Source organism: Bos mutus, chromosome 5 (genome assembly GCF_027580195.1).
Source record: "Bos mutus isolate GX-2022 chromosome 5, NWIPB_WYAK_1.1, whole genome shotgun sequence".
Classification (NCBI taxonomy): Eukaryota; Metazoa; Chordata; class Mammalia; order Artiodactyla; family Bovidae; genus Bos; species Bos mutus.
The window spans coordinates 43,221,555-43,244,127 of record NC_091621.1 but is presented as its reverse complement, the minus strand read 5'-3'; the positions used below and the strand labels follow the sequence as shown (position 1 = coordinate 43,244,127).

Here is a 22,573-nt window from a genome sequence, read left to right as displayed (position 1 = left end):
GACACAATGCATTCTGCACATCTGTAGATCTTGCAATTACATGGTTGTCCCTACTGTTCCTATCTGAATAAAGATGACTTGATTGTGATAAAAAAGAGACAGTACTGAACGACACTTCAGGAGATCTCATTTCAGCCTTGAAATAACTGCACAATTTATCCTCATATATCAAAACAAGGAGAAAGCAATAACTCTCCCCTCAGAGTTGGCAACTGAAATTTTCTGATGAAAGAAAGAGATCAAGAGTGCCTAAGGTACTCTCACAATAGCCAGCTGATTAGATATGCAACTGAATGTTTAATACCTTGGCATTTAACAACATGAAGAGGACATGATCAGGAGTTGCCTGGGCTCGCCACTGTAAAATCTCCGCCAGAAACTGGTGCTGAAATCATAAGGCAGGAAAAAAGAATCAGGGTCAGCAACTTTTAAAAAGCTGCACAATGCATCTCCCATCTGTTATCTGAAGCCTAGGTTCTGTCCTTGACTTGTCTATAAAAGTCAACATTTCTGGAACACTTACCTTCCTCACTAAATCATTCTCTTCAATTTGCCCGAGATCCCTTCCTGCAGCTTGTGCTATGCGTTTTCCTGCAACCAGATTCCCAACCATCACAGAAGCAGGGCCTACACCTGCAAGTTAAGAGCAAAAGTCAAGCCTCAGGAGATGAGAATCCAAGTGATGTAGCACCTTCCGCCCACAAGCATTTCCAGACTGACCAAAGCTGATTCAAATGTTCAACCAAATTCAACCACACTGACTGAGCACCCTTCTAGGCACTGGGACACAAGAGCAAACAAGACAGCTTGAATTCTAGCGGGAAAGGCAACCAATAAATACATACACAAATAAATAACATCAGGTGGCAGCAAGTGCCAGAAAACAGGACTACGGGAGAGACGGACGGGGTTAGCGGGGGCGGAGGGAGGGACAGAGTAGAGGGGAGTTTTCACTCTCAGGAGGTGATGATTGGTTGCATTGGTTCCTATTGATAAATAATTTTTATCTGCTCCAATCACAGATAAAACCCTAACTAGCAGGCTTAACAGTTATGAATATCTCCATTCTGAAAAGAAATCTGCCATCTATGAGGACTGAGAGTAAGTTCATCAGGAATATCAGAAGGGCTTTAAGTGAGTAAACAAATCCACATTGTGGGACACTGCACAGGACAATTGGTCTGGATTCTTCAAAAATATTTGTGTCTTGAAGACAAAAGAAGTTTGGGAGCTTTTAAGTTAAAGGACATGAAAGCCTGTGACCCTGACTGGATACTGAGTTAAAAAAAAAAAAAAAAATCAGCTATATAAACAAGGAGAGATAAATGAATATCGGCTGTATATTATTAAATGATAGCATTAAATTAATGCTAAGTTTCTTAACAGGATAATGGCATTGTGGCTGATTAGGAAAATTCTAGAAGAATGTTTCTGTTCTCTAGAGCAGAGGTCCCCAACCTCCAGAATCTAATGGCTGATAATCTGAGGTGCAGCTAATGTAAATAATAATAGAAATAAAGTGCACAATAAATGTAATGCATTTGAATCATCCCAAAACCATCCCCTAGCCACCCCTGGTCTGTGGATAAATTGTCTTCCGTGAAACATTGTCTTCCCTGGTGCCAAAAAGGTTGGGGACTGCTGCTCTAGAGATAACACAGTTGAAATATGTGGGGGTGAAGTGTCATGATGTCAGAAATTTACTTTCTAAGAGTTCAGTCTAAGAAAAATAACAATTACTGAATTTAGGGGAATGTATATGGGTGTTCATTACAGTATTCTTTTAACTTTCCCATAGGCTTGACACTTGGGGGGAAAAAAGTAAAAACTCCCTTTCTCAAGAGAAAACAAGAGAAAACTCACCCTTTCTCAATAACGCTAAGGCATTGTATGCCTTTCCTGATGGTCACTTAAAGACTAAGATTCTAATGTGTCAAACTAAGAAGATGGCTAAAACTTAACAAAACTTATTGCCAGCTGAGTTCTGAATAATGCTGATCGTATGCTTGGATTCATATTAAATAATGTTTATTGCCAAAATATGTTGATTATGCATGCACTGAAACAGCTGGGACAAAAACTACTTAAATCATAGAAACACTTTAAAATATTTGGGGAAGTTGGGTAGAGAGAATAAGGGAATTCTTTCACTGTTTGGCAACTTTAAGTGAAATTATTCCAAAATGAAAAGTTAAAGAAAAATTTTAAATTTGAAAAAAAAAAAGAAAGAAAGAAAAAAACCAGCACAGCTTAAAGGGTAAAGTACTTCCAATACTCTGCTGAACAGTTTTCATCTAGAAAGCATTTGTCCACTGAAATTTTAAGTATAATATGCAAAACTCTTTCCCAAGAGACTACTTAATAAGTTACAGATATATCCTGCTGGAGATAGCCTTTCTATATAGGTAGGACTCAGAATGTATATGACTGTGTAAGCTGTCCAATCCTGGACTCACACTGTAAAGTTAATAAAGGCGTGACATTTTTTAAAAGTGAATTTTTCAGAGTAATTTAAAATGACAAAAATAATTCAGCAGTAAGTTCTTGAGGTCCTTCTGTGAACATTTCTTGAGTCCATGTACTCATAACATGCCTTCTTATTCTCCCCACAAAATTCTGTAAGTTTTCAGTGGCAAAGACTGCTGGTCATCAACTCCAATTCTATTCTCCTCTCTGCCTTAAAAACAGAACATCCAGGGACTTCCTTGGTGGTCCAGTGGCTAAGACTCTGCGCTCCCAATGCAGGGAGCCCAGGTTCAATCCCTGGTCAGGGAACTAGACTCCACATGCCACAGCTAAGAGTTTTCATGCTGCAACTAAAAAAAGATCCTGCATGCTGCAATGAAGGTCCAAGATCCTGTGTGCCACAACTAAGACCCAGAACAACTAAATAAAGAAAAAACAAACAAAAAACACAACCCCTGGTGTTTTGTTTTGGGGCTTTTGGGCCGCACTGTGCAGCTTGCAGGATCTTAGCTTTTTCCTCAGGGACTGAACCCACGTCTCAGCAATGAAAGCAAGGAGTCCTAACTGCTGGACAACCAGGGAATTCCCCACAACCCCCAGTTTTTAGTTGGGCAAATGCCTGAAGAAAAGACTGCATTCTTTATTTTCTGGCTGCGCCATGCAGCATGCAGGATCTTAGTTTTCTAACCAGAAATTGCACCTGTGACCCCTGCAGAGGAAACATGGAAGGACTATGTTCTTTAGTGTGGGAGGATAATACTTAAGGGTAAGTAATAAGTGCAATTTCTAGAAGATGTGTTTAAAGGGGAAGGTACTCCCTTCTTTGTCTTTTCCTCCTGCTAGCTAGGATGCAGAACTGATGGCTGGAGGTCAGGAGCTTAAATGAACCCTGAGGCAGTATGCTAAGGCTGGCTGGAGAAGATTGTTTTGTCTTCTTATAAGTCTTCCTTGCCGTGATTAGATGAGCAGAGTATACACCCCTCTGTTCCACTGACTTTGGGCATGTCTGACTTGTTTTGGACAATAAAATGTTAGGAAACAAGAAGCAAACAGAAGCTCTAAGTATGCTTGTATGGTCTGGCTTGGCTTCTCGCTTCTGCCATCTGCCTTGAGGAAAATACGGCCCAGCTAGCTGCTGGTTGCCTGATGAGGAGACACATGGAACAGTTCTGAACCCAACTTACAGTCTGGAGCCAAGCCAAGGCCAGCTGAGCCCAGTCAGGGTCAGCAGACCCACATTCCATGAGTGAAAACTAAATGGTTCTTACTTTAAACCACTGAGTTTCAGGGTTATTTGTCATGCAGCGTATCTGTGACAGCAGTTAACTGAGAACAGCGCCAACACGGCAAGACAGGATGCTGGATCCACAGTGACTGAGGACCTACCATCCTAGCCCTGGACTGCCTAACTCTGGATTCCTTTCACCTGAGAAAGACATAAACTTTTCTCTTGGTTAAGCAGCTGTTACGCTCTTCTGAAACCTGCACCCAAAACCAGTCCTAACACTCCTTGTTCTTTATACAATAGCTTAACAGGAATTTCAATGAAATTTCTGTCCCTGGGCTGCCTTAACACCGTTTCGATCTTCTTCTTCCCCTCCTTTCCTTTCTTACTTCACTCCCATCCATCTCCACACTCCTGTATTCTTCTTAAAACTCCAACCTCTCACGCCATCCCCACATCATGTCTGCTCCATATATGTCTCAATTTTCAAGCCGCTTTGGTCTGACACATACGTGTTCCACTAAGATCTTAGCAGACCATCATGACAGCAAAAACACAGAATCCAAACATAAGGCCTTCCTCAGACAGGTGGATGCTATGCCTATGGGGGCTTATGAATAAACCTTTTATTTAGGTCTCATCATTTAGTAAAATTAGGTGAAATCCAGCTAGCAAAAGCAATGTTTTAAACATCTATTAATACTATGTCTCTGAGTTGCATCTTTTAAGCATCTACTGACATAAAAGCTTTGTTAAAGGAATTCTAGATTAAATGCTATTTAAAATGGGATTTCACTCAAACAACAAATGAATGTAGGACTTCAGGATAACAGAATATATGATGGAGAAGGACTTCTATGTCTTCTCTATCAGATACTTAGGCAGGAAATATGAAAATACATCTTTTTATGTATTTCTTGATTAGTAATGTACAGGTTTCTTGATTCTAACTGCTTCTTTAGAATATTAATTTCCATAAACTCTTTTTTCCACTAGCAGAAACTAATAAATACTATATATACTTTAGCTCTATGCACACTTTTACCAAGGTAAGGTTACTTGGTGAGCCGACAATAACCTCTAGATAACCAACTGTGATACGATCTTCCAACGGCCAGACCACTGAAGTAATAACTACTAATATCCTAATAAAAATACTCTAGAGAGTCAGAAGCTTATCTTATATTTTATTATTGTACATCATATTTACTTTTCAGCAAAAGTAGTCTTAATGGAAATATAATTCAATTTCATACTTCCCTTTGTCTTCCTAATCCTCCACTTTTATGTCCTCTTCTCAACACATTTGTACACATGCTGATGTACACAGTGTGTTTCTGTATGTGTGTGTAAGTGTGTATGCAAGTGTGTGTGGTAGCAGTGGGAACTGTCAAGACCAGATTTTGGCTCTCATGTGTTTCCAAGCATACAAGAAACTAGAAGCTCTTGTTAACTTCTCATTTAAATGAAAAAATATCAATAAAACTTTCTGGCTTCATGTTGGATTAAATAGATATTTTAACATGACTGACCATCCATCAATTACTCCTGCCTTTAGTCTCCTTCTCAGTTAGCCCCATAACCTAGGTCTAACCTGCTATATGACTTTTGGCATAATTCTCAACTTCTCTGGACTTCACTTTCCATAGCTGAGGACAAAGCTTTAGGATCACATTATAAAATGTAAAAGTTAACTAGTATTTAGCTCTTAGTAAGCACTCAATAAATACAAGCTGTCTTATTGTCAGAACCTTGCTTTATAGGACTTGCTTTCTTCTTTTTCTTTTTTTTTTTTTAGGACTTGCTTTTTTCTACCTCCCCCGGTGGGAATCTGATCACCTCGATCCCATGCCTTACATCATGGAAAATGGTGGCACTCTACTGAGAATTATTCAGAAGACTGAGCCAATAGTAAACCTGGACAAGCCAGTTTACAAAAATCTCAATCCTCCATGCTTTTGGTCAGCTGATACTATTCTCGTGTTACTTACTTTCTAGAGAAAAAAATCACAGTGAAAGAATTCAGCCTCTTGAAGTTACAATTTTCACATCATGTCTTTAAAGTCAGCATATTACCTGGTTGCTTTTGCCGGGGTTTTGGCAAATTGGTCACGCACGTATGTGGGCACATGAGGATATTGCAAGGATGTAGCGATCCTTCCAGAAAGAGCTGTTTCGTCTGAGATATGTGGATCCCTCCCAGCGGAGTTTTGGGCAGTGTATTGGCAGGCACCAGAGCAAGACAATAAACCCCCACTTGATGAATGCTATCGATTGCCTAGAAAAATATGAAGAAAAATATTCAGTTAGGTTAATTTTGTAACATTTGGCATCCTCCTAACATTTCTACTATAGGGTTTTTCTTTTTCTCTTGATTCTCGGTCTAGAATCTGATAGATTATTAGGATCCCATAAATCTAAAGGTACCTAATCCTTCCAGCGACGGCAGTGGAGTGAAATCCAATCCAAATGGACAGAGGCAGATACTGATTTCCAAGCCTCAATGTGTTCTCTCTTGAGTGATAATGTCTAAAACCTACAAATTTGTTTTGGTTCTTTTAATATTTTAGATGTCCAACATAGCTCATTAAATAGAGGCAAAGTATTTCTAGTATGACCACAACAGAACCTCTGTAAGCAAGCCCTTGCTTAAATGGTTCACCAGGTTAGTGGGTATCCCATTTGCAAAACGTCTAGGTGAGGCCGCTGCACACTGAGTCCTGGAGGCCACCAGCTCTCGGGGTGCAGGGGTTCACCCCTGCTCCCAACTACCCAGCTGTGCACTCCCCGAGCTCAGCTGTGCCTGCTGCTATACCTTTCACACCTGCTGTTCTTGGTATTGCTGTTTATATAATTTAATTAACTACCATATCAAATGATAAAATATGAATGCAAAACAATACGAAGAGCTATGCTTTTGAAAGACTTATTAGAGGTGAGCTCCTAACAAACTACTGTTGATATTCATTGCAATGGGCAAGTTCATTCTAAAAGGCAAGTATTATGTATTCTAGTTTCTTTTCAAATACTCACGTTCTAGTCTAACTTGAAATGAAACCAGAAACTAAAGACAATGCATTTGGATGTAGTTTATGGAAGTAAGCTGACCTGGAACTCAAACTGGTGTACTCAGAGGCACAGGCGTCTCCACTGAAGGAAAGCACACTGGTATACTTTGTGTTCAAATTTAGCAGTTGAAGCAGTTCTCACTGTTACAGTTTCCTGCTTCAATCGCCTTTGAAAACTAACTGCTCAACTATCAATACCAGTTCCAAACATACCAGGTGAGAGGGTTCTTTTTTTATTATTTCTTTTTTTTAGCATTACCATGCAGCATGTAGGATATTAATCCCCAGAACAGGGACTGAACCCTGGTCCCGCCACAGTGGAAGCACAGTGTCTTAACCACTGAACCACCAGGGAAGTCCTGAGAGGATTCTTTTGTATTACCCACAAGTCTTAATGAAGAGGAGATCTAGCCTGAGAAGAAGAATGGACCAAGAGCCATAAAAGATGGATTAAGCCCTTTTATTACAAAGGCTTAAGATGGCAAAGGAATAAACTTGAATTGCATATTCCTCAGACTATGCCACTAACCAACAGCAATAACTAGGAAATGGGAAGTCTGGAAGAGTTCCTAAATCTCTGCTATCTTAGAATATGAAAATGTATCATGTGTGGCCTGGATTTTCCACTGAAAATATACCACCTGGGGACTTCCCTGGTGGTCCAGTGGTTGGGACTCTGGTTTCATGGCAAGGAGCATGAGATCAATCCCCGGTTGGGGAACCAAGATCCCACAAGCTGTATGGCCAAGAAAACAAAAACAAAAAAATACAGTACCTGGTAAGTCATTTACTGACCACCTTCCTTAGAAGGGGCTGAGTTAATTTATATCATACACAGACCTGGAATTAAACAACCTCTGGGCTCTAACCTACAGAACATATGGTATTCTTACTGTTCTTCTATGGATCCAAGAGCCCCAAGCTGAGAAATTACAAATAAGATAATGACCTCTTATTTCACACCCTAATCAAACCCAAAAATGACTTTAACAAAAACTTGGATTAGTGAGATAGCACTGCATCTAATTCTTACAGTTGCTTTCCAGGGGAAAATAACAACCTGGGGAATTTGCTTCCTATCACAGGAAAAATGCATAATTCACCACAAGAGTCTACCACTATTCCCCAAAATTCTTTCTGAATGAAACAAGCAGTGGGTTTGAAAATATGAACAGTATGAAAAAAACTCCCTTAGCAAGTCTGGTTTTTAATCATCTTTCAGAGACCACCCAGTCCTACTTTCTTCCCTGCTTTTTTCTATCTAGTCTATCTCAGTAGATTCTCTTTCCTTTTTCTGATTTTCCACTACAAACAGCCTATGCTCTGCCAGCTGACAATTCAGAATCACAGATCCTGCAGACAGATGAATCTTACAAGTCGTCCAGTGCTACCACTCATCTCATGCTCACATCACTTCTACAGCTTTACTACTAGCTGGCAGTAAATAAATCCAAATGCCCCAAGCAGCCAAGTTACAGACACTGGGAACAACCCAATACATACAAATTGCCTGAGAAGGGCAGTCCATGCTTCCTCTGGACCATCCATTCATCCAACAAATATTCTCTAAATTCTTTACTAGAGATTTTGCTTATGATGATTCTTATATTAACGATAATCACCATCATCTTTCACTGAATGCAGGCACTAAATATTTCATTATCTAATTACCATATCCATTAACCTTCCAATAGCTCTGAAGTACAGATAATTTTGTCCCCACTTTACAGATGAAGAAAGAAACTCAGTGAGGTGAAGCATGTGGTCTAAAGGCATTTATGTGGTAGGGAGTAGAGCTGGGATTCAAAGTATGATTCTAAACGAACACCAGGCTCTCTGCATCATTCTGGCCTGATACCCTAGAAACACATCTTTCCTATTGAGCCCAAATCTTCCTCCTTCCCTAGTGGTTTATTTCACCTAGGTCTCTAACTCCACAGTAAAGCTCCTTCAAAGTAAGAACAACAGCTCGTATCAGGCACCACTTGAGGCAAGTAGTAAGACTGTGGCTGCTGGCATGGGAACTAATTATGTCAAGCATGTGTTCCACATTTGGACAGTTAAAATGTTTGTGGGTAGAAAACACTTAGGTACAAAAGAGCCAAAGAACTTGCTGAGGCAAGTCAAATCCCATTGTTTTTGGCAACCTGAGCAGAAAAATATTTTGTGGTCCATGAGGAGGCATGCTATTAATGATCTGATTTTGCTAACATTACCCGGAATATCTGAGTAGTTACTGGCAGGAAAAGAAGGCGGCAACATAACTGGTCCACTGAAGAAAATGCTTCAGCAGTGGCTGCTGCCGCCTTTGACAGCAAAGCCAACCATCCCAACAGAGACCGCAGGTGTGCTTACCTGTAGCACACGGCTCATCCACTGGAAACTATCTTCCTCGGAAGCGTCGGGTCTTTGTTCTGCAACCACCACGATGCGCTCATCATAAAATACAGACACAGAAAACACAGCAATTCTAAGAGAGACAGATCAAACACATCAGGACTCCCTTCACAATCAGTCCTATTTGCTTTGCTCAATTGGAAATACAGAGAGGAGACATGCCCATTGCACTGCCCAGGAATGAGTAGTTTCGAAAAGAAAACGTCACAATCATTACCATTGAAACGAGGACGCAAAAAACATGTACTAAGCACCACTGTCGTGAATGTTGGGACGGAGCAATAAATAAGACAAAGTCCCTGTCTTCGTGGAGCTTGCGTGTTGGAGACAGAACAAACAAATAAATATGAAATAATGTCATGTCGTGCTATACACTGGGGGACCGAGGCAGGGTGGGGGCGGAGCAGTGTGTGGAGGTGGGCAGCGCCTCCCTGAGGAGTGGACATTGGAGCAGAGACCTGAATGAGGTGAGGACGCGAGCCACGCCGAGATCTGGAGGAAGAGGTTTCCGGGCAGAAGGAACGGAAAGCGAAAAGGTTCTGAGGTAGGAACGAGCTTGGCAGGTTTGAGGAACAGCAAGAAGGCCAGTGTGCCTGGAGCAGGGTGGTGAAGCAGAAAGTGGTGGGGAGAGGTCAGACCTGCCCGGACGGTCACAGGGGACCTGGCAGCCAGGGGAGGGGTGCTCTGAGTGAGGTCTCCGCTCAAACGTCCCCCTGCTAGTGAAGCATCCCGGGCCACCACCTTCCCCTCATATAACCAGCAGGAACCCCCACCCCACGTGTCATTTTTGTCCCCATCACCAGCTCACGTGGTCGTGATATCTATTTCCCTATGTGGTTACCTTAACCTGCTCTTCCCCCAATGAGAGCATGAGCTTCCCGAGGGCAGACATGGTCTGTGTTGCTCACTGCCACACCCCGAGCATCTAAGCGGCACGCAGCTGGCAACCAACATATGCTTGTTGAATGAATGTGTGAAATAATGGGAAGGCATAGGAGGATTGAGGATGCTGGCGTGCCTGACCACCTCCCTTCCTTCCTTCCTTTCACCCACACGTATTTAACGAACACCGACTGCATGCGCTGCGTGCCGAGTGCTGGTGATGTGACTGTGACCAAAGACAGAATCTCAAAGGAAGCTACTCCATTACGAAAAACTACACATTTCAGGAACTGGTTCTCTACTTGTTTGATCAATTTTTCTTACTCTTTCAAAACCTAAGGGACATCAAGACTGCTTTAGACATATATCCATGACTGAAAACTACTGCAAAGGGCATCAATTACTCAAATATCTTTTCTTGCGTTATTATATAATCAAAGAAAAAAGGCTATTAGATAGCCTTCATATCTATAGCTATTAGATTGACTTCATCCATGGAATTTGAAACTAGCACTTATGTACTATGTAAATCTCTGCATTAAAATGGTGTAAGAATTTGGAGTCAAGTAAGAGAATAAACTCTTAGATGTAAAACTCCTACAGACTAGCACCTATCTCAATTAGACTGAATGGGGTGACTTTTGTATTGAAGGAATGTAGGAAGTTCAATGTTTCAGAATTCTCATCTGTCCTCATGACTCAACAAACAGTAATAATCAAATACTGAAATCAAAATAAAAAACTAGAATATGGTTATCTTATTCCTCTCAATTACAGCCAAAGAACCAGACATTCTAAGATAAATAATGAAAGCCTGGTTTCTATTACACTTATTAAAAAACAATCTAATCTAGAAGATTTACAGAATATAACTCACACTATAGAGATTTTTAGATTTCACCGGAAGTGCTAACATTTGAACCTTGTACTACTCACCTTCCTCTGTAAACAGTCTTTATTGACTCAACAGCCAGTCCAGTAGCAACAATGTCATCAGCATTATGTCTTCGACCACTAACCATCAGTAACCCGTCCATTTTCCCAACCACAAACACCAAGCTGCCCTGAAAGGTAACAGAGATTTATAAAATTTAAATAGTAAAACAGACATTTTACTCCCTGCCTTGAAATAAATCTTGAAATAAAATACCGTATTTTATAGATTCTAAGAAAGTGTTTGACATCTCAGAATCAGTGGCATCTTTTAATTAATGGGGTCTTAACAGTATATAAGATAACAATCCATTCAAATTCTTTCTTAGGGAAGAATTTTACTTTACTTTTGGCCACACAGAGTGGCATGTGGAATCTTAGTTCCTTGACCAAGGATCAAACCCACGCCCCTTGCAGTGGAAGTGCAGAGCCTTAACCACTAGACTGCTAGGAATTCTAAAAGACAGAAACTAGGATGCCAAATGAGCACAGTTCATTTCTCCAGTCAGGGATTATGTTATTAGTTCATCATCTTGTACTTATTCATGGAATCGATGCAGAGGAGAAAACTGTTAAGCCATTTAACACTGGAATTAGGAAGAGAGTAAAACAGTTCTAATGTCAGAATGAATGTCTCGATTCATATAAGTAATGTTTCCATCTGGTAAGATTAGAAATAAATTAATAAAGAAAGGTCTAAGGAATTATAACAGCCTCTCCTTTCCAATAAAATAACTGAGCTGCAGGAAGTCTGCTGTCAATGTCCTAAAAGCACTATTTGTATAAATAATTGTATTATTTATTATTTCATATAATTTTTATCAATAATTTTCCCAGACATGTTTGCAATAAACTAACTTTTCTCATTCATTACAGAATTCCTAAATTTTTGGACCATTTACATATACTGAATTATCTAGTAATCATCTCCACTTGAATGTCACTCATTGATTCACTAAGTACAATGCAGCACCACACACTGATGAGGCTATGTAAGGAATAATCTCTAGTCTCAAGAAGCTACTGGTCCATCCTTCTGTCATCCCAGAAGACAAAAGAGAATCAGCCATTGCCAGCACAATCTGAAAGTGGACATAAATAAAGCGAGTAAGACAGTCACTGCTAGTCCTCCAACATCTGTTTCTCCATTTCTTTCATAGCAATAGGATTTCTAGCTGGGCATGGCTGACCTAAATAAAGACTGCGTTTCAGCCTCCTTTGCAGCTAGGTTTGGCCAGGTGACTAGTTCACAACAATGAGATATAAGGAGAAGTGTTGCTCAGCAGCTTCAGGGAATCTCTCTTAAGAGATAGTAGGACCGTCCTGCCTTATGGAATGCAGATGCGATGGCTGGAGCTCCATCTTAGACCTCAGCAGTGGAAGAGAAGCTAAAAGGAGCTCAGTTTTTGAGAATTTCTTGGTGCTAAGTCAAGATAGTAGGTGTAGATGTCTCTTTCTGGGAGAGTGATTCTCTTAGAGATATGCCCTCACCCCCACCATCCACCTATTAATGATGGGGAGGAAATAAAATAAAATTAGATCTTTTCTTATACAACTTGAACTGTTAAAATGAGAAAAAGAGCATATGAAGGTAATCAAGAGATGGGAGGAAATATGTTGACTCAAAATAAAATCCAAACTTTCCATTATTTTATATAACGCCCTCCATGCTCTAGCTTCTGCCTTTCTCACCAGCTCATGAAGCTAACTAACAGTGAGCTCTTTGAGAATAGGTTTTGTATCCTAATTGTCTCTGTAAACCTAGGACCTGTAAATTCTATATGCTGAAAAACAAATTATTTTCTTTCAAAGAATTTTCTGTTACACCTGAGGCAGTACTGATAATATATATGAAAATGATTTGTACACTATTATGGTTTCCATTTGCTGTTGAACGGAACTTTTTCAGCACTCTTCTAACTTACTTAAATATATTAATCAAATCAAAGCAATGTAGCAAGAATAAGTGAAAAGAGTTTTGAAAGTAAAAAATAATGTCTTGGTTTGAAGGCATAAAATGAATCTGGGTAATGGAAGCAATAAGCATTACTCACTTTATGACACTTTTACAGAAACTGCTCTAAATATAAGTTAAGCGACCCTGGAATACTCTTGGACTAATAAGAATTTGTTCTGTGAACTAAAGTACAAATATTTGAATCAGGTGCACCAAAACAAACATGAAAACATCACTTACTGGTCCCACAAACCCCAACAATCCCGACCGGATGAACGGTACATCTCCAACAGGAGAGCCGGCAGAATTCACTGGAATCACCTAAAAGGCAAAAGAAAGTGAAAACGTTAGCTTAAAAAAAAAGCAGCATTTAATTTTTTAAATGTCTTTTAAGAACTTTTAAACAGTAATACATGCTTGTTGAAAACTAAAATTATATACATAGTGAACCCAGGAATCCTACCGCCTTAAGAGATAACAAACATTTATAATTTGTTGTTTATCTCTCTAGACTTTTAAGATTCATAGAACAATATATTGAGACTTTTTTTAAGGGATCATAATACACACTGTTTTGTAACTTGCTTTTTTCACGTATTATGTGTTTCACATAGTGTATGTATTTTGGATCCCTTTTCAAGTTGGTAATAGTAAATCTATCTCCCTTTGTATAAGAATTCTATAATATACCATCACAGTGGTGATGACATAACATAGTGTGTGGAGTCAGATAAAAATTCAATGTCTGGCTTTGCCATTTACTAGTCATGTGGGTCTTGAGGAGGTGCCTACATTTCTCTAAACCTCAGTTTCTTTGGCTATAACTCGGAACTCCCAATGCCTCTCACAGGCTTAGGGTAAAGATCAAGGGAATGTAAACAGATTTGCAGACATCAGCACAGTGCCTGGCCCAGAGTCTGTACTCAAGAAACCATCAGACTTAGGACTATTAGAATGTAACCAGTCTTTCTGGCTAGGTAGGTCACTCTAATTTTTCACTATTACTAACCGTGCTTTATTGAATACTGCTGTACCTATTTCTGTGCATTTGTACAAAGGCCATCAGTCTTTTCAATTTTAACAGGCTGTCCTACAAAACCATCATAGCAATTTACACTCTACCAATATCATATTAGAATGCTTTCCCTATACTTTGGCTAATATATGTTAACAATTTTCCCAAACTTTGCCAATCTGGTAGGGAAAAAAAAGAAATCCCACTGTTACTTTAACTGCATTTCTTTATTACTAACACAGATGAATTTCTTTTCCTTTGCTTATCAGCCATTTGTATTTCTTTAGTGAATAGCCTAGTCAGGTCTCCTGTCTATTTTTTCTATTTGACTGGATGTTTCCCTTTAATTTTTAAGATTTCTTTCTTTTATATAGGGAATAACTATAACAAGACCTAACATTTATTAAATGCTTATCGTGTTCCAGGCAAAGGTGTAAATACTTTAGAAATAATCAAGAAAACCCTGTGAGACAGAATATTTTCATTTTGCAGATGAGAAAGTGAGGCATGGAGAGTTTCATTTGCCTCATATCAATAGTAAGTGATGACAATGGAAAATTAGTTATTTGTATTCATATGTGTTACAAAGTTTTTCTCACCAAAGCTTTTTTTCCTTGGTCACACCAAGAGCTTAATTCCCCAACTAGGAGTTGAATCCGGCTCTCCACAGTGAAAGAGAGGTGTCCTAACCAATAGACCAGCAGGGAATTCCCTACCAGTAGTTTATTTTTAAAACTCACTTTTATCTTCTAACCAGCCATTTTTAGATCTTTTTTCTAGTGAAGTATTAACCACACTAGAAAATTCTCATAGGGTTTAAATGTAAAAATGCAGTAAGAAAAATATTAGAAAAATTTTAATCTGCAAAATCAATGCAATAGTTTTCTTCTTTTTTGGTTAGGATTTTTATTCCACTTCACTGTCATTAAATTCCTACTGCAGATTTCAAAATTTCTTCATCACTATGGACCTAGAAGCTTAGTATTAAATCTGAGAATTTTGGCTAGGCACTTGCCCTCATAGGGGAACATATTAAAATATTATTAGTAACTTCAAACACTGCTTGAGAATCTTATTTAGTGCAATGAAGAAAAACTCAGATGGAAACATATGCAGTCCAAGCACTTAAGAGAGAAATAAGGTGAGATTGGAATTAGTAAAATGTATATACCCTTAGCAAAGATAGTCGCCTGTGAAAATAAGCCAAGAGAATGGCAGTGAACATGTGCTTTAAGAGTTTATGAATTGGTCACAACTTGTTTTTTGCTTTGTTTTCTTTTGTTGTTGTTGTTGTGGTCACAACTTTTGAAGGTAAGCCAAGAATGTAGTAGTGATGATGATGATGATGGTAATAAAAGATGGTATTAAATTTAATTCAGTAATAAATTACTTAAAACAATTTTTAAATATTTTATAATTTCTATCATATCATTTTAGGCTGTGTAAACATAGATGATGGAACCTTTTTCAGCCACCACACCACACATAAAGATAAGATTCTCCTGCCATTTACACCTATTATTACATAATTACATGTGCTGATTTTTATATGGGATGGCAGACAGATGTGCCATACCATAGTGAGACTAAGAACCACTTGTCTGGATTAACAGCAAAGTGAAAGTGTTAGTCGCTCAGCCGTGTCTGACTCTTTGCAACCCCATGGACAGTACCCTGTCAGGCTCCTCGGTCTATGGAATTCTCCAGGCAAGAATACTGGAGTGGGTTGCCATTCCCTTCTCCAGAGGATCTTCCTGACCCAGGGATCGAACCTGAGTCTCCTGCATTGCAGGCGGATTCTTTACCATCAGAGCCATCAAGGAAGCCCAAAGGGGAAGCTAAAAGAACTGAAAACCGGCAGTGGTCATATAAACCCTATTTAATGTGAAGGGAACATGGCCCACAAACTGGAGTTCTCTGTTCCCTAAAAGGAAGCCTGAGGCAGGTTAATCCCAGTTAGGAAATACAGACAATTAATCATGCCTGTTCTGATTTCCAGGCTCACCAGGCAGACTTTCATTACAATTTGGCTTCACATGCAGAACTGCCTGCAGAAAAATGATGCGCTAGTTTCACTGAAAAATGAGCTATTTGAGTAGTTTTGGGTTTTTCCTGACGTACCACAAGCATGGAAAATGGTGCCAGACACGCAGAAGGCACTCAATAAATATTTCTCTCACTGAAAGACTGAATAATCAGAGCAATCTGCCCCTGTGACAGACCAGGTTTTCATTTTTCATTAGGAAGCTGGCATTCCAATTTACATCCATCTATTTTTTTGTAATTAATTTTTATTGGAGCACATTTGCCTTAATACATCAGTCTTTCCAAGCTTGGCTAACCTGAGTCTACTCTTGAAAGATGAATCCATTCTCACTGCACTCTCAGAATTAAACCTTGGGGCTTACAGGACTTTCCTGGTAGTCCAGTGGTTAAGAATCCACCTGCCAATGAAGGCGACGTGAGTTTGATCCCTGGTTCGGGAAGATTCTACACGCCATTCTCAGCCCAGGAGTTGCAACTACTGAGCCCACACACCCTAAAGCCCATGCTCTGCAACAAGGGAAGCCACGACTATGAAAAACCCAAGCACTGCAAGTAGAGAAAGCCCATGTGCTGCAATGAAGACCCAGAGTAGCCAAAATTAATTAATTAATTTATAAAGCTCAAACCATGGGACACTGACCAGGGTGTTTCCGTGAGGACTCTTACTTTTTAAGAGATAAACAAGAACACTTTCTGCGTGCCAGGTGCTGGTCTAAGCACTCTATAAACATTAACTCATTTGGTTCTCACCAACAATCCTGGGGTAGATACTATGATTACTCAATTTTAAAGAGAAGGAAAGTGGGCAGAGAGGTTAAGCAGTTCACCCAGGGCTGGCTAGGCCGTGGCTCTCAGGGCTGGAGCCCGAGCACCCCGCCTCTGGAGCACATACTCCCAACTGCTACATGGTCTATTTCCCATCAGCCAGCTCAGCGGCCATAGCTGACCCTACATTCTCCCCATGCAACGTGAACATCAAGTACCTCAAATGTGTTTTTGGTCACCCCAGCAAGCCCAAAGTACATCATGCCTCCTGTCCTGGAGCTGACACAGATTTCTCCAATTTCATCTGTTTTGCAGAGTTGAGGAGGTCCATCGGGTTTCACAATGCACATCATCCCTAGGGTACAGAAAACACAGTCAAGGAACAGCCTGGAAAACCTTCACAAAAACAGCCTCATCCTAATGAACCCAGGAAAGTTTCCCATTTATTGAGCAGCATTAAGTTAGAATACCAAACAGGAATGTTAAAGAGAAACCTGACACTGTATAGGTATATCTGAAATTTCCATCTTTTGGTCCTGAAGGTAATTTTTTAAATTCAGCAAACAAAACATACAATAGATGCAGACTGAAGCTTTTAAAGACTGACATTAAAAATGACTGCAAAGTCTGAAGAAACGGGTTAAATTAATTTACCCTTACACAGATCAAACTCAAACACACAGGAAGCAGAGTACTCTAACTTTCTGTCGGCCCAACATCTTGGTAACTATAGTGAAAACCAGACTACTTTAGTATCACTCTAGTGTTTAGCTACCCATGTGAACAACTGTAACTGAAACATTCACAATTAAATCACCCAATTCTGCTGGAAGGTAAGACTCTTACAAAGAGTCTAAGTATTAAATTTTGGATTCCTGGTTTTGGATCGCATTTCATCAGCCTCCGCTATCTCTAAAGACACATCTTATGAAAAGCAAATGGCGCTCCTGAGAACTCACCCCCAGGCATCACATGGCCCACATCCTGAACAGTCAGTGCTGAATTTTTATCTTCAGTGTTGACCCGTATTACCCCATAGCTCAATCCATTCATGGAGAGAATGGCTCTTCCTGGCAAAGGGGCCCCTGGAACTCCAGGTCTGAAGACAAAATAAACTTATCAAATTTGTCAAATTAAAAGCTATTAAGAGAAAAGTATGAACATGGAAGAAAGAAAAATTTCCTTTGGGTACCACACAAACAAAAATCCTCATTTTTTCTACTAAAAATCTGCCAATACTTGCAAAGCATGGGGGAAAAGTAAAACTTAATTGGTTGTTAAGAATATATTGGCTTGAGGACCTCCCTAGTGGTCCAGTGGTTAAGACTTCATGCTCCCAATGCAGGGGGCATAGGTTCAATCCTTGGTCAGGGAACTAGATTCCACTTGCCACAACTGAGACCTTCTGCTGCCAAATAATAAATAAATAAATAGTTTACTAAAAGAACATATTGGCCTGAGTGTACTACATGTACAGGTAGTATCCACATGTAAGCTATGATCAAGTACATTTCTTGTCTAAGATACTAAGGATTCTGAAGAGAGAAAAAGAACTAAATTCACAAATAGAAGATGAGAACAGCTGAAATAAAATTTCAGTTTCCTAGTTACACTTAGGGCAATAGTAGGAATAATAAATGAGATGCTTCAAACTGCTTTACAAAGTCATCTTCATTTTCAGGCTTATGAAGCAGAAAATTAGACCTCACCCCTTTGTCACCACCCAGTCAACTCTGCACATTTGATCAGAGATGTAACATCCATCAAGAGCACCAACATTCTGAACGATACCTGCGGATTGCGACAGTCATGGCTTCGGCAGAAGTAGCACATGGACAGATGGCCTCAGGTTTCAGACCATGGCTTTGGAACAGACTCAGGAAGGCATCACAGGATGACACGGACCCTGAGGAGTTGAAACAGATGAACTTGAAAGCTTGAAAGTCTGATTTTCATTACTGCAGGAAACTGGTAAAGAACAGAAAGCTGACACATCTGTACATCATTTGTGTGAGTGTATGCTCAGTCGTGCCCAACTCTTTGTGACCACATGGACTGTAGCCCACCAGGACCCTGTCCATGAGATTTTTTCCAGGCAAGAAAACTGGAGTGGGTTGCCATTCACTTCTCCGGGGGATCTTCCTGACCCAGGGATTGAAAATGCATTTCCTGCGTCTTCTGCATTGGCAGGCAGATTCTTTACCACTGAGCCACCTGGCAAGCCATTAATTCTGTGCAAGTATTTTACTGCGTCTCTGAGGTGGTTGACAGGTTTCAAGGACAAACAAATGCTTGTCCAGCCCATGAAAGGTCACTGACACTATTTAAAGTTACAGCGTGGAATATGGCTGCTCCTACTGAACTGCCCAATCAATAGCAGAGGTGTACTGCAGGCAACAGGCAGCTGGTTTGGAAGTAAGCAACTCTTCCTGAAGCCACTGCTCCATTGTGGCCAGTGCATTACTAATATTCTGGCTCAGCGCCATCCTTTTCGTGTACTCACTAACTTGTTTCTTTTTAAGGTCAGTCCCAGGCTTGTGTTTTATACCAGAATGATCACTGTGACTGCTGACAAAAGTTCACTGATGGCAAAGAACACAGTAGTGTCTGATGCTCCACCTGAGTCTACCCTATGGAGGCTCAGGATGTTTGTGCTTGTTGGGAAAAGGAGGCAACACAGTAAGGTCTCTAAAAGCTTTTGTGAACTCTTCTGATTTGCTGACAGGGAATTTATATAAAGTCCAGACACTTGGTTATAGTAAGTTATTTCCTCATTGCTCTTTTTAGTTACATGACAGAGAAAGGATCTAAGTGAGTGAGAACAGAGTGCTTTTCAAAGCTTATAGATCCATCAAATGATGAATGACTACATGAAATGTAATATATCTATACAAAGGAATATTTTATGGCAGTATAAAGGAATAAAGTCCAGACATAGGCTACAACATGGAGGGACCTTGAAAATATGCTAAGTGAAAGGAGTTGGTCAGAAAAAACCACATATAGCATGACTACATTTATGTGAAATGTCCAGAAGAGGTAAATATATAGAGACAAGGAGTAGATTAGCAGTTGCCCGGGGCTAAGGGACAGAGGATGGGAAATGGGAAATGAAGCCTAATGGGTATGGGGTTTCTTTTGGGGATGATGATGTTCTAAATTCAGGTCAGTAGTGATAGTGTTATAACTCTATGAACATGCTAAAACCACTGAACTGTATTCTAAATGGGTGAGTTTTATGATATGTGAATTCTCTCTCAATACAGATGTTTAAAAACAAAAAAATTGCTTATGGAAAGGGGACGAAAACCTCAACTACCAAAGGAAAGGCTATTCCCAGATTGACACTCCAGAAATACTCACAAGGATTAGCTCCATCCGTCACAATCAACATCCGGAGGGAACTCAAGCTCACATCTCTTTGGTCCCGATGAGCCATCATAGCCCAGTGCAAGTCTCGGCATTTCACTAGAGCCACCTTGGCTATAAATGCAAAAGGGGTAAAGTTAATACACATGTGCTAAATCTGGTAGATATTAATATGCTACAGTAAAAACATTTTCATTTGTTTTAGGAATCATGAATTGCACTTAAGAGAAAATAAGAAAAGTCTCAAAGAAATGATGCCAGGTGCTCTGAGGCGGCAGTGACTGACGGACACATGACTACCTTGCTCACAGAGACCTACAGATGGGCCTCATACCCAAGCCAAGGAAGGATCGAACACCAGAGCATCCAATAAATCTAATTCAGGCTCAGATTCACACACAGTCATCTCCGTTCTTCAGAAAGGACACCAACTGAGATGAACGAGACAGCATATCTAATCTTATGGTAACCAAATTCTAAAATCTGTTAAGGTTCCAAGGCATAGAAGTATGTCTCTACGAGACCAATTTGAAAAGCCCTGAAATCTCCAACAGTCACATAATTAAAGCTTAGATGCTATGTGTAACTACCTTTGTGAGCATGTACTCTTTGGACCCAAGAGAGAGGGCAGGTCTTCATAACAGAGTAGGGTACACTAATTGTATGCATCTTATTCATTACATTCTGAAAAGCAAAGAAAGATAAAAGTAATCAATATCTAATACACACTTAGCATTTTAAAACTGAATTGATACTCTGTTAACAATTTTAACCATATTATACTCAAACACTAATGCTCTTTGAAAAAAGTCTAAAATATTAACTATAAAGTTGAAGCCTCCTTTGCTACCTATTCTCAAACCTGATTCCCTCCTCTCCTCCTCAGAGATAATCACTGTTAAGAATCTGCCATGGATCCTTCCATTCATGTTTATAGGTATCTATATATATATTCTTCCCCACAGAAATAGAAAAGTGTTTTTAACATGAAAGGTAACATACTATACATGTATCTGCCACTTGCCTTTTTTTTTCACTTAAATTGTGTTAGAGCTAAATCTATGCATATTTGTGTAAGTGTTAGTCACTCAGTCGCGTCTGACTCTGTGACCCCATGGACTGTAGCCTGCCAGGCTCCTCCGTCCATGGGATTCTCTAGGCAAGAATACTGGAGTGGGTTGTCATTTCCTTCTCCAGGGGATCTTCCCAACCCAGGGATCAAATCTGCGTCTCCTGCATTGCAAGCAGATTCTTTACCGTCTGAGCCATGAGGGAAGCCCGAAACATAATGAAATCTACTCTATCAGTGTAAGAGATCTATATATGTTTTTAACCCACTGCACAGTATTTCATAGTATGACTATACCAAGTTTACTTAGGTATTTCCCTATTGTTGACAAACTTTTTACAATCACAAACAACATTTCAAGGAACATATTTATACTCATTTCCCTAGCACGTGCACAAGTGTTTCTCTAGGGTAGGTACCGAAAAGTTGTACCACTGAGTCACAGGATGCGTGCTTTTTAAACCGAACAGACAACTGCCAACTGCCCTCCAACCCTGTAAGTGCCTTCCTTCAACATGCTTATGCAAGCATAAGCACATACTACATACCACAAAGGGCTGGGTCTTCCAAAGCAGGAAAGCAAAGTTTACCTGTCACTTACAGGAGATCCTGCCTAGACCTGTTAGGTGTTTGGGTAGATAGAACTGAACAATCTGAGAGGGTCATGCAATTTGGTGTCTCTCCTGCCGAACACACCCAGGACTCCCGTCCCCAAAGAGATCCAGCCTTGGTACTTAGACTGGCCATTGTGTGCACCACCTAAGCGGTCCAAAGATACCAAAATACCATTGCAAACCTCTTTTTCCTCCCTCCCCCAAGCTTCCAGTTATGGTGACAAACTTGGATTTCAGGGGAAGAATGGTGTTTATAACCAGTTCTTCACACATGTCCCTATCTTGCTCTGTGTATCACAGAGAGAAGATCCTAACTCCTCACAAGGGTTTCTTAATTCTGATTTAAAAAAAGGGGGGTAGGGGAATGGGAAGGACTTCAGAGAAGAGCTAGAAAGTATGTATGGCTCAAGGAATAAGGCTTTTACTAATCTGAGGGATCCTGGGAGAAAAGGGAAACACTCTTCTTCCCTGGGCTTCATTTCCTACTCTTTCTTAGTCTCCTGCAATGTGTGAGGAAGTTGGACAAGACACTCTCAAAGGTCCTGAGGGTCCTGTATCTCTTCTCTCCTCCCTCCTAATCAAAATGCTCCATAAGAAACTTTTCCCACTTGAAATGCCTCCCTCCATTTTCACCCTCCCAAAAATCTCTATATGACTATGCTGCTGTTGCTAAGTCACTTCAGTCATGTCCGACTCATGACCATAGACGGCAGCCCACCAGGCTCCCCCGTCCCCGGGATTCTCCAGGCAAGAACACTGGAGTGGGT

At 40.1% G+C, this 22,573-nt stretch overlaps 1 protein-coding gene and 1 non-coding gene across 4 annotated transcripts in view; one reads left to right on the top strand and one right to left on the bottom strand.

Annotated features, from left to right (window-relative positions):
- Positions 1-22,573, bottom strand: part of DIP2B (disco interacting protein 2 homolog B) — a 230,968-nt gene that overhangs the window by 26,433 nt on the left and 181,962 nt on the right. For all 3 annotated transcript variants that reach the window (XM_070370766.1, XM_070370768.1, XM_070370769.1), the window contains 11 exons: positions 20,714-20,807; positions 20,118-20,237; positions 18,546-18,660; positions 17,714-17,853; positions 16,973-17,109; positions 13,169-13,249; positions 10,975-11,102; positions 9,115-9,229; positions 5,768-5,969; positions 524-633; positions 305-385 (listed from right to left, as the gene is read on the bottom strand). In XM_070370766.1, coding sequence (XP_070226867.1) covers positions 305-385; positions 524-633; positions 5,768-5,969; positions 9,115-9,229; positions 10,975-11,102; positions 13,169-13,249; positions 16,973-17,109; positions 17,714-17,853; positions 18,546-18,660; positions 20,118-20,237; positions 20,714-20,807 — 1,323 coding nt within the window. The remainder of the gene's footprint in view (positions 1-304; positions 386-523; positions 634-5,767; positions 5,970-9,114; positions 9,230-10,974; positions 11,103-13,168; positions 13,250-16,972; positions 17,110-17,713; positions 17,854-18,545; positions 18,661-20,117; positions 20,238-20,713; positions 20,808-22,573) is intronic.
- Positions 2,703-2,775, top strand: TRNAG-CCC (transfer RNA glycine (anticodon CCC)). The gene has a single exon. It is a non-coding gene; the product is annotated as a tRNA-Gly (tRNA).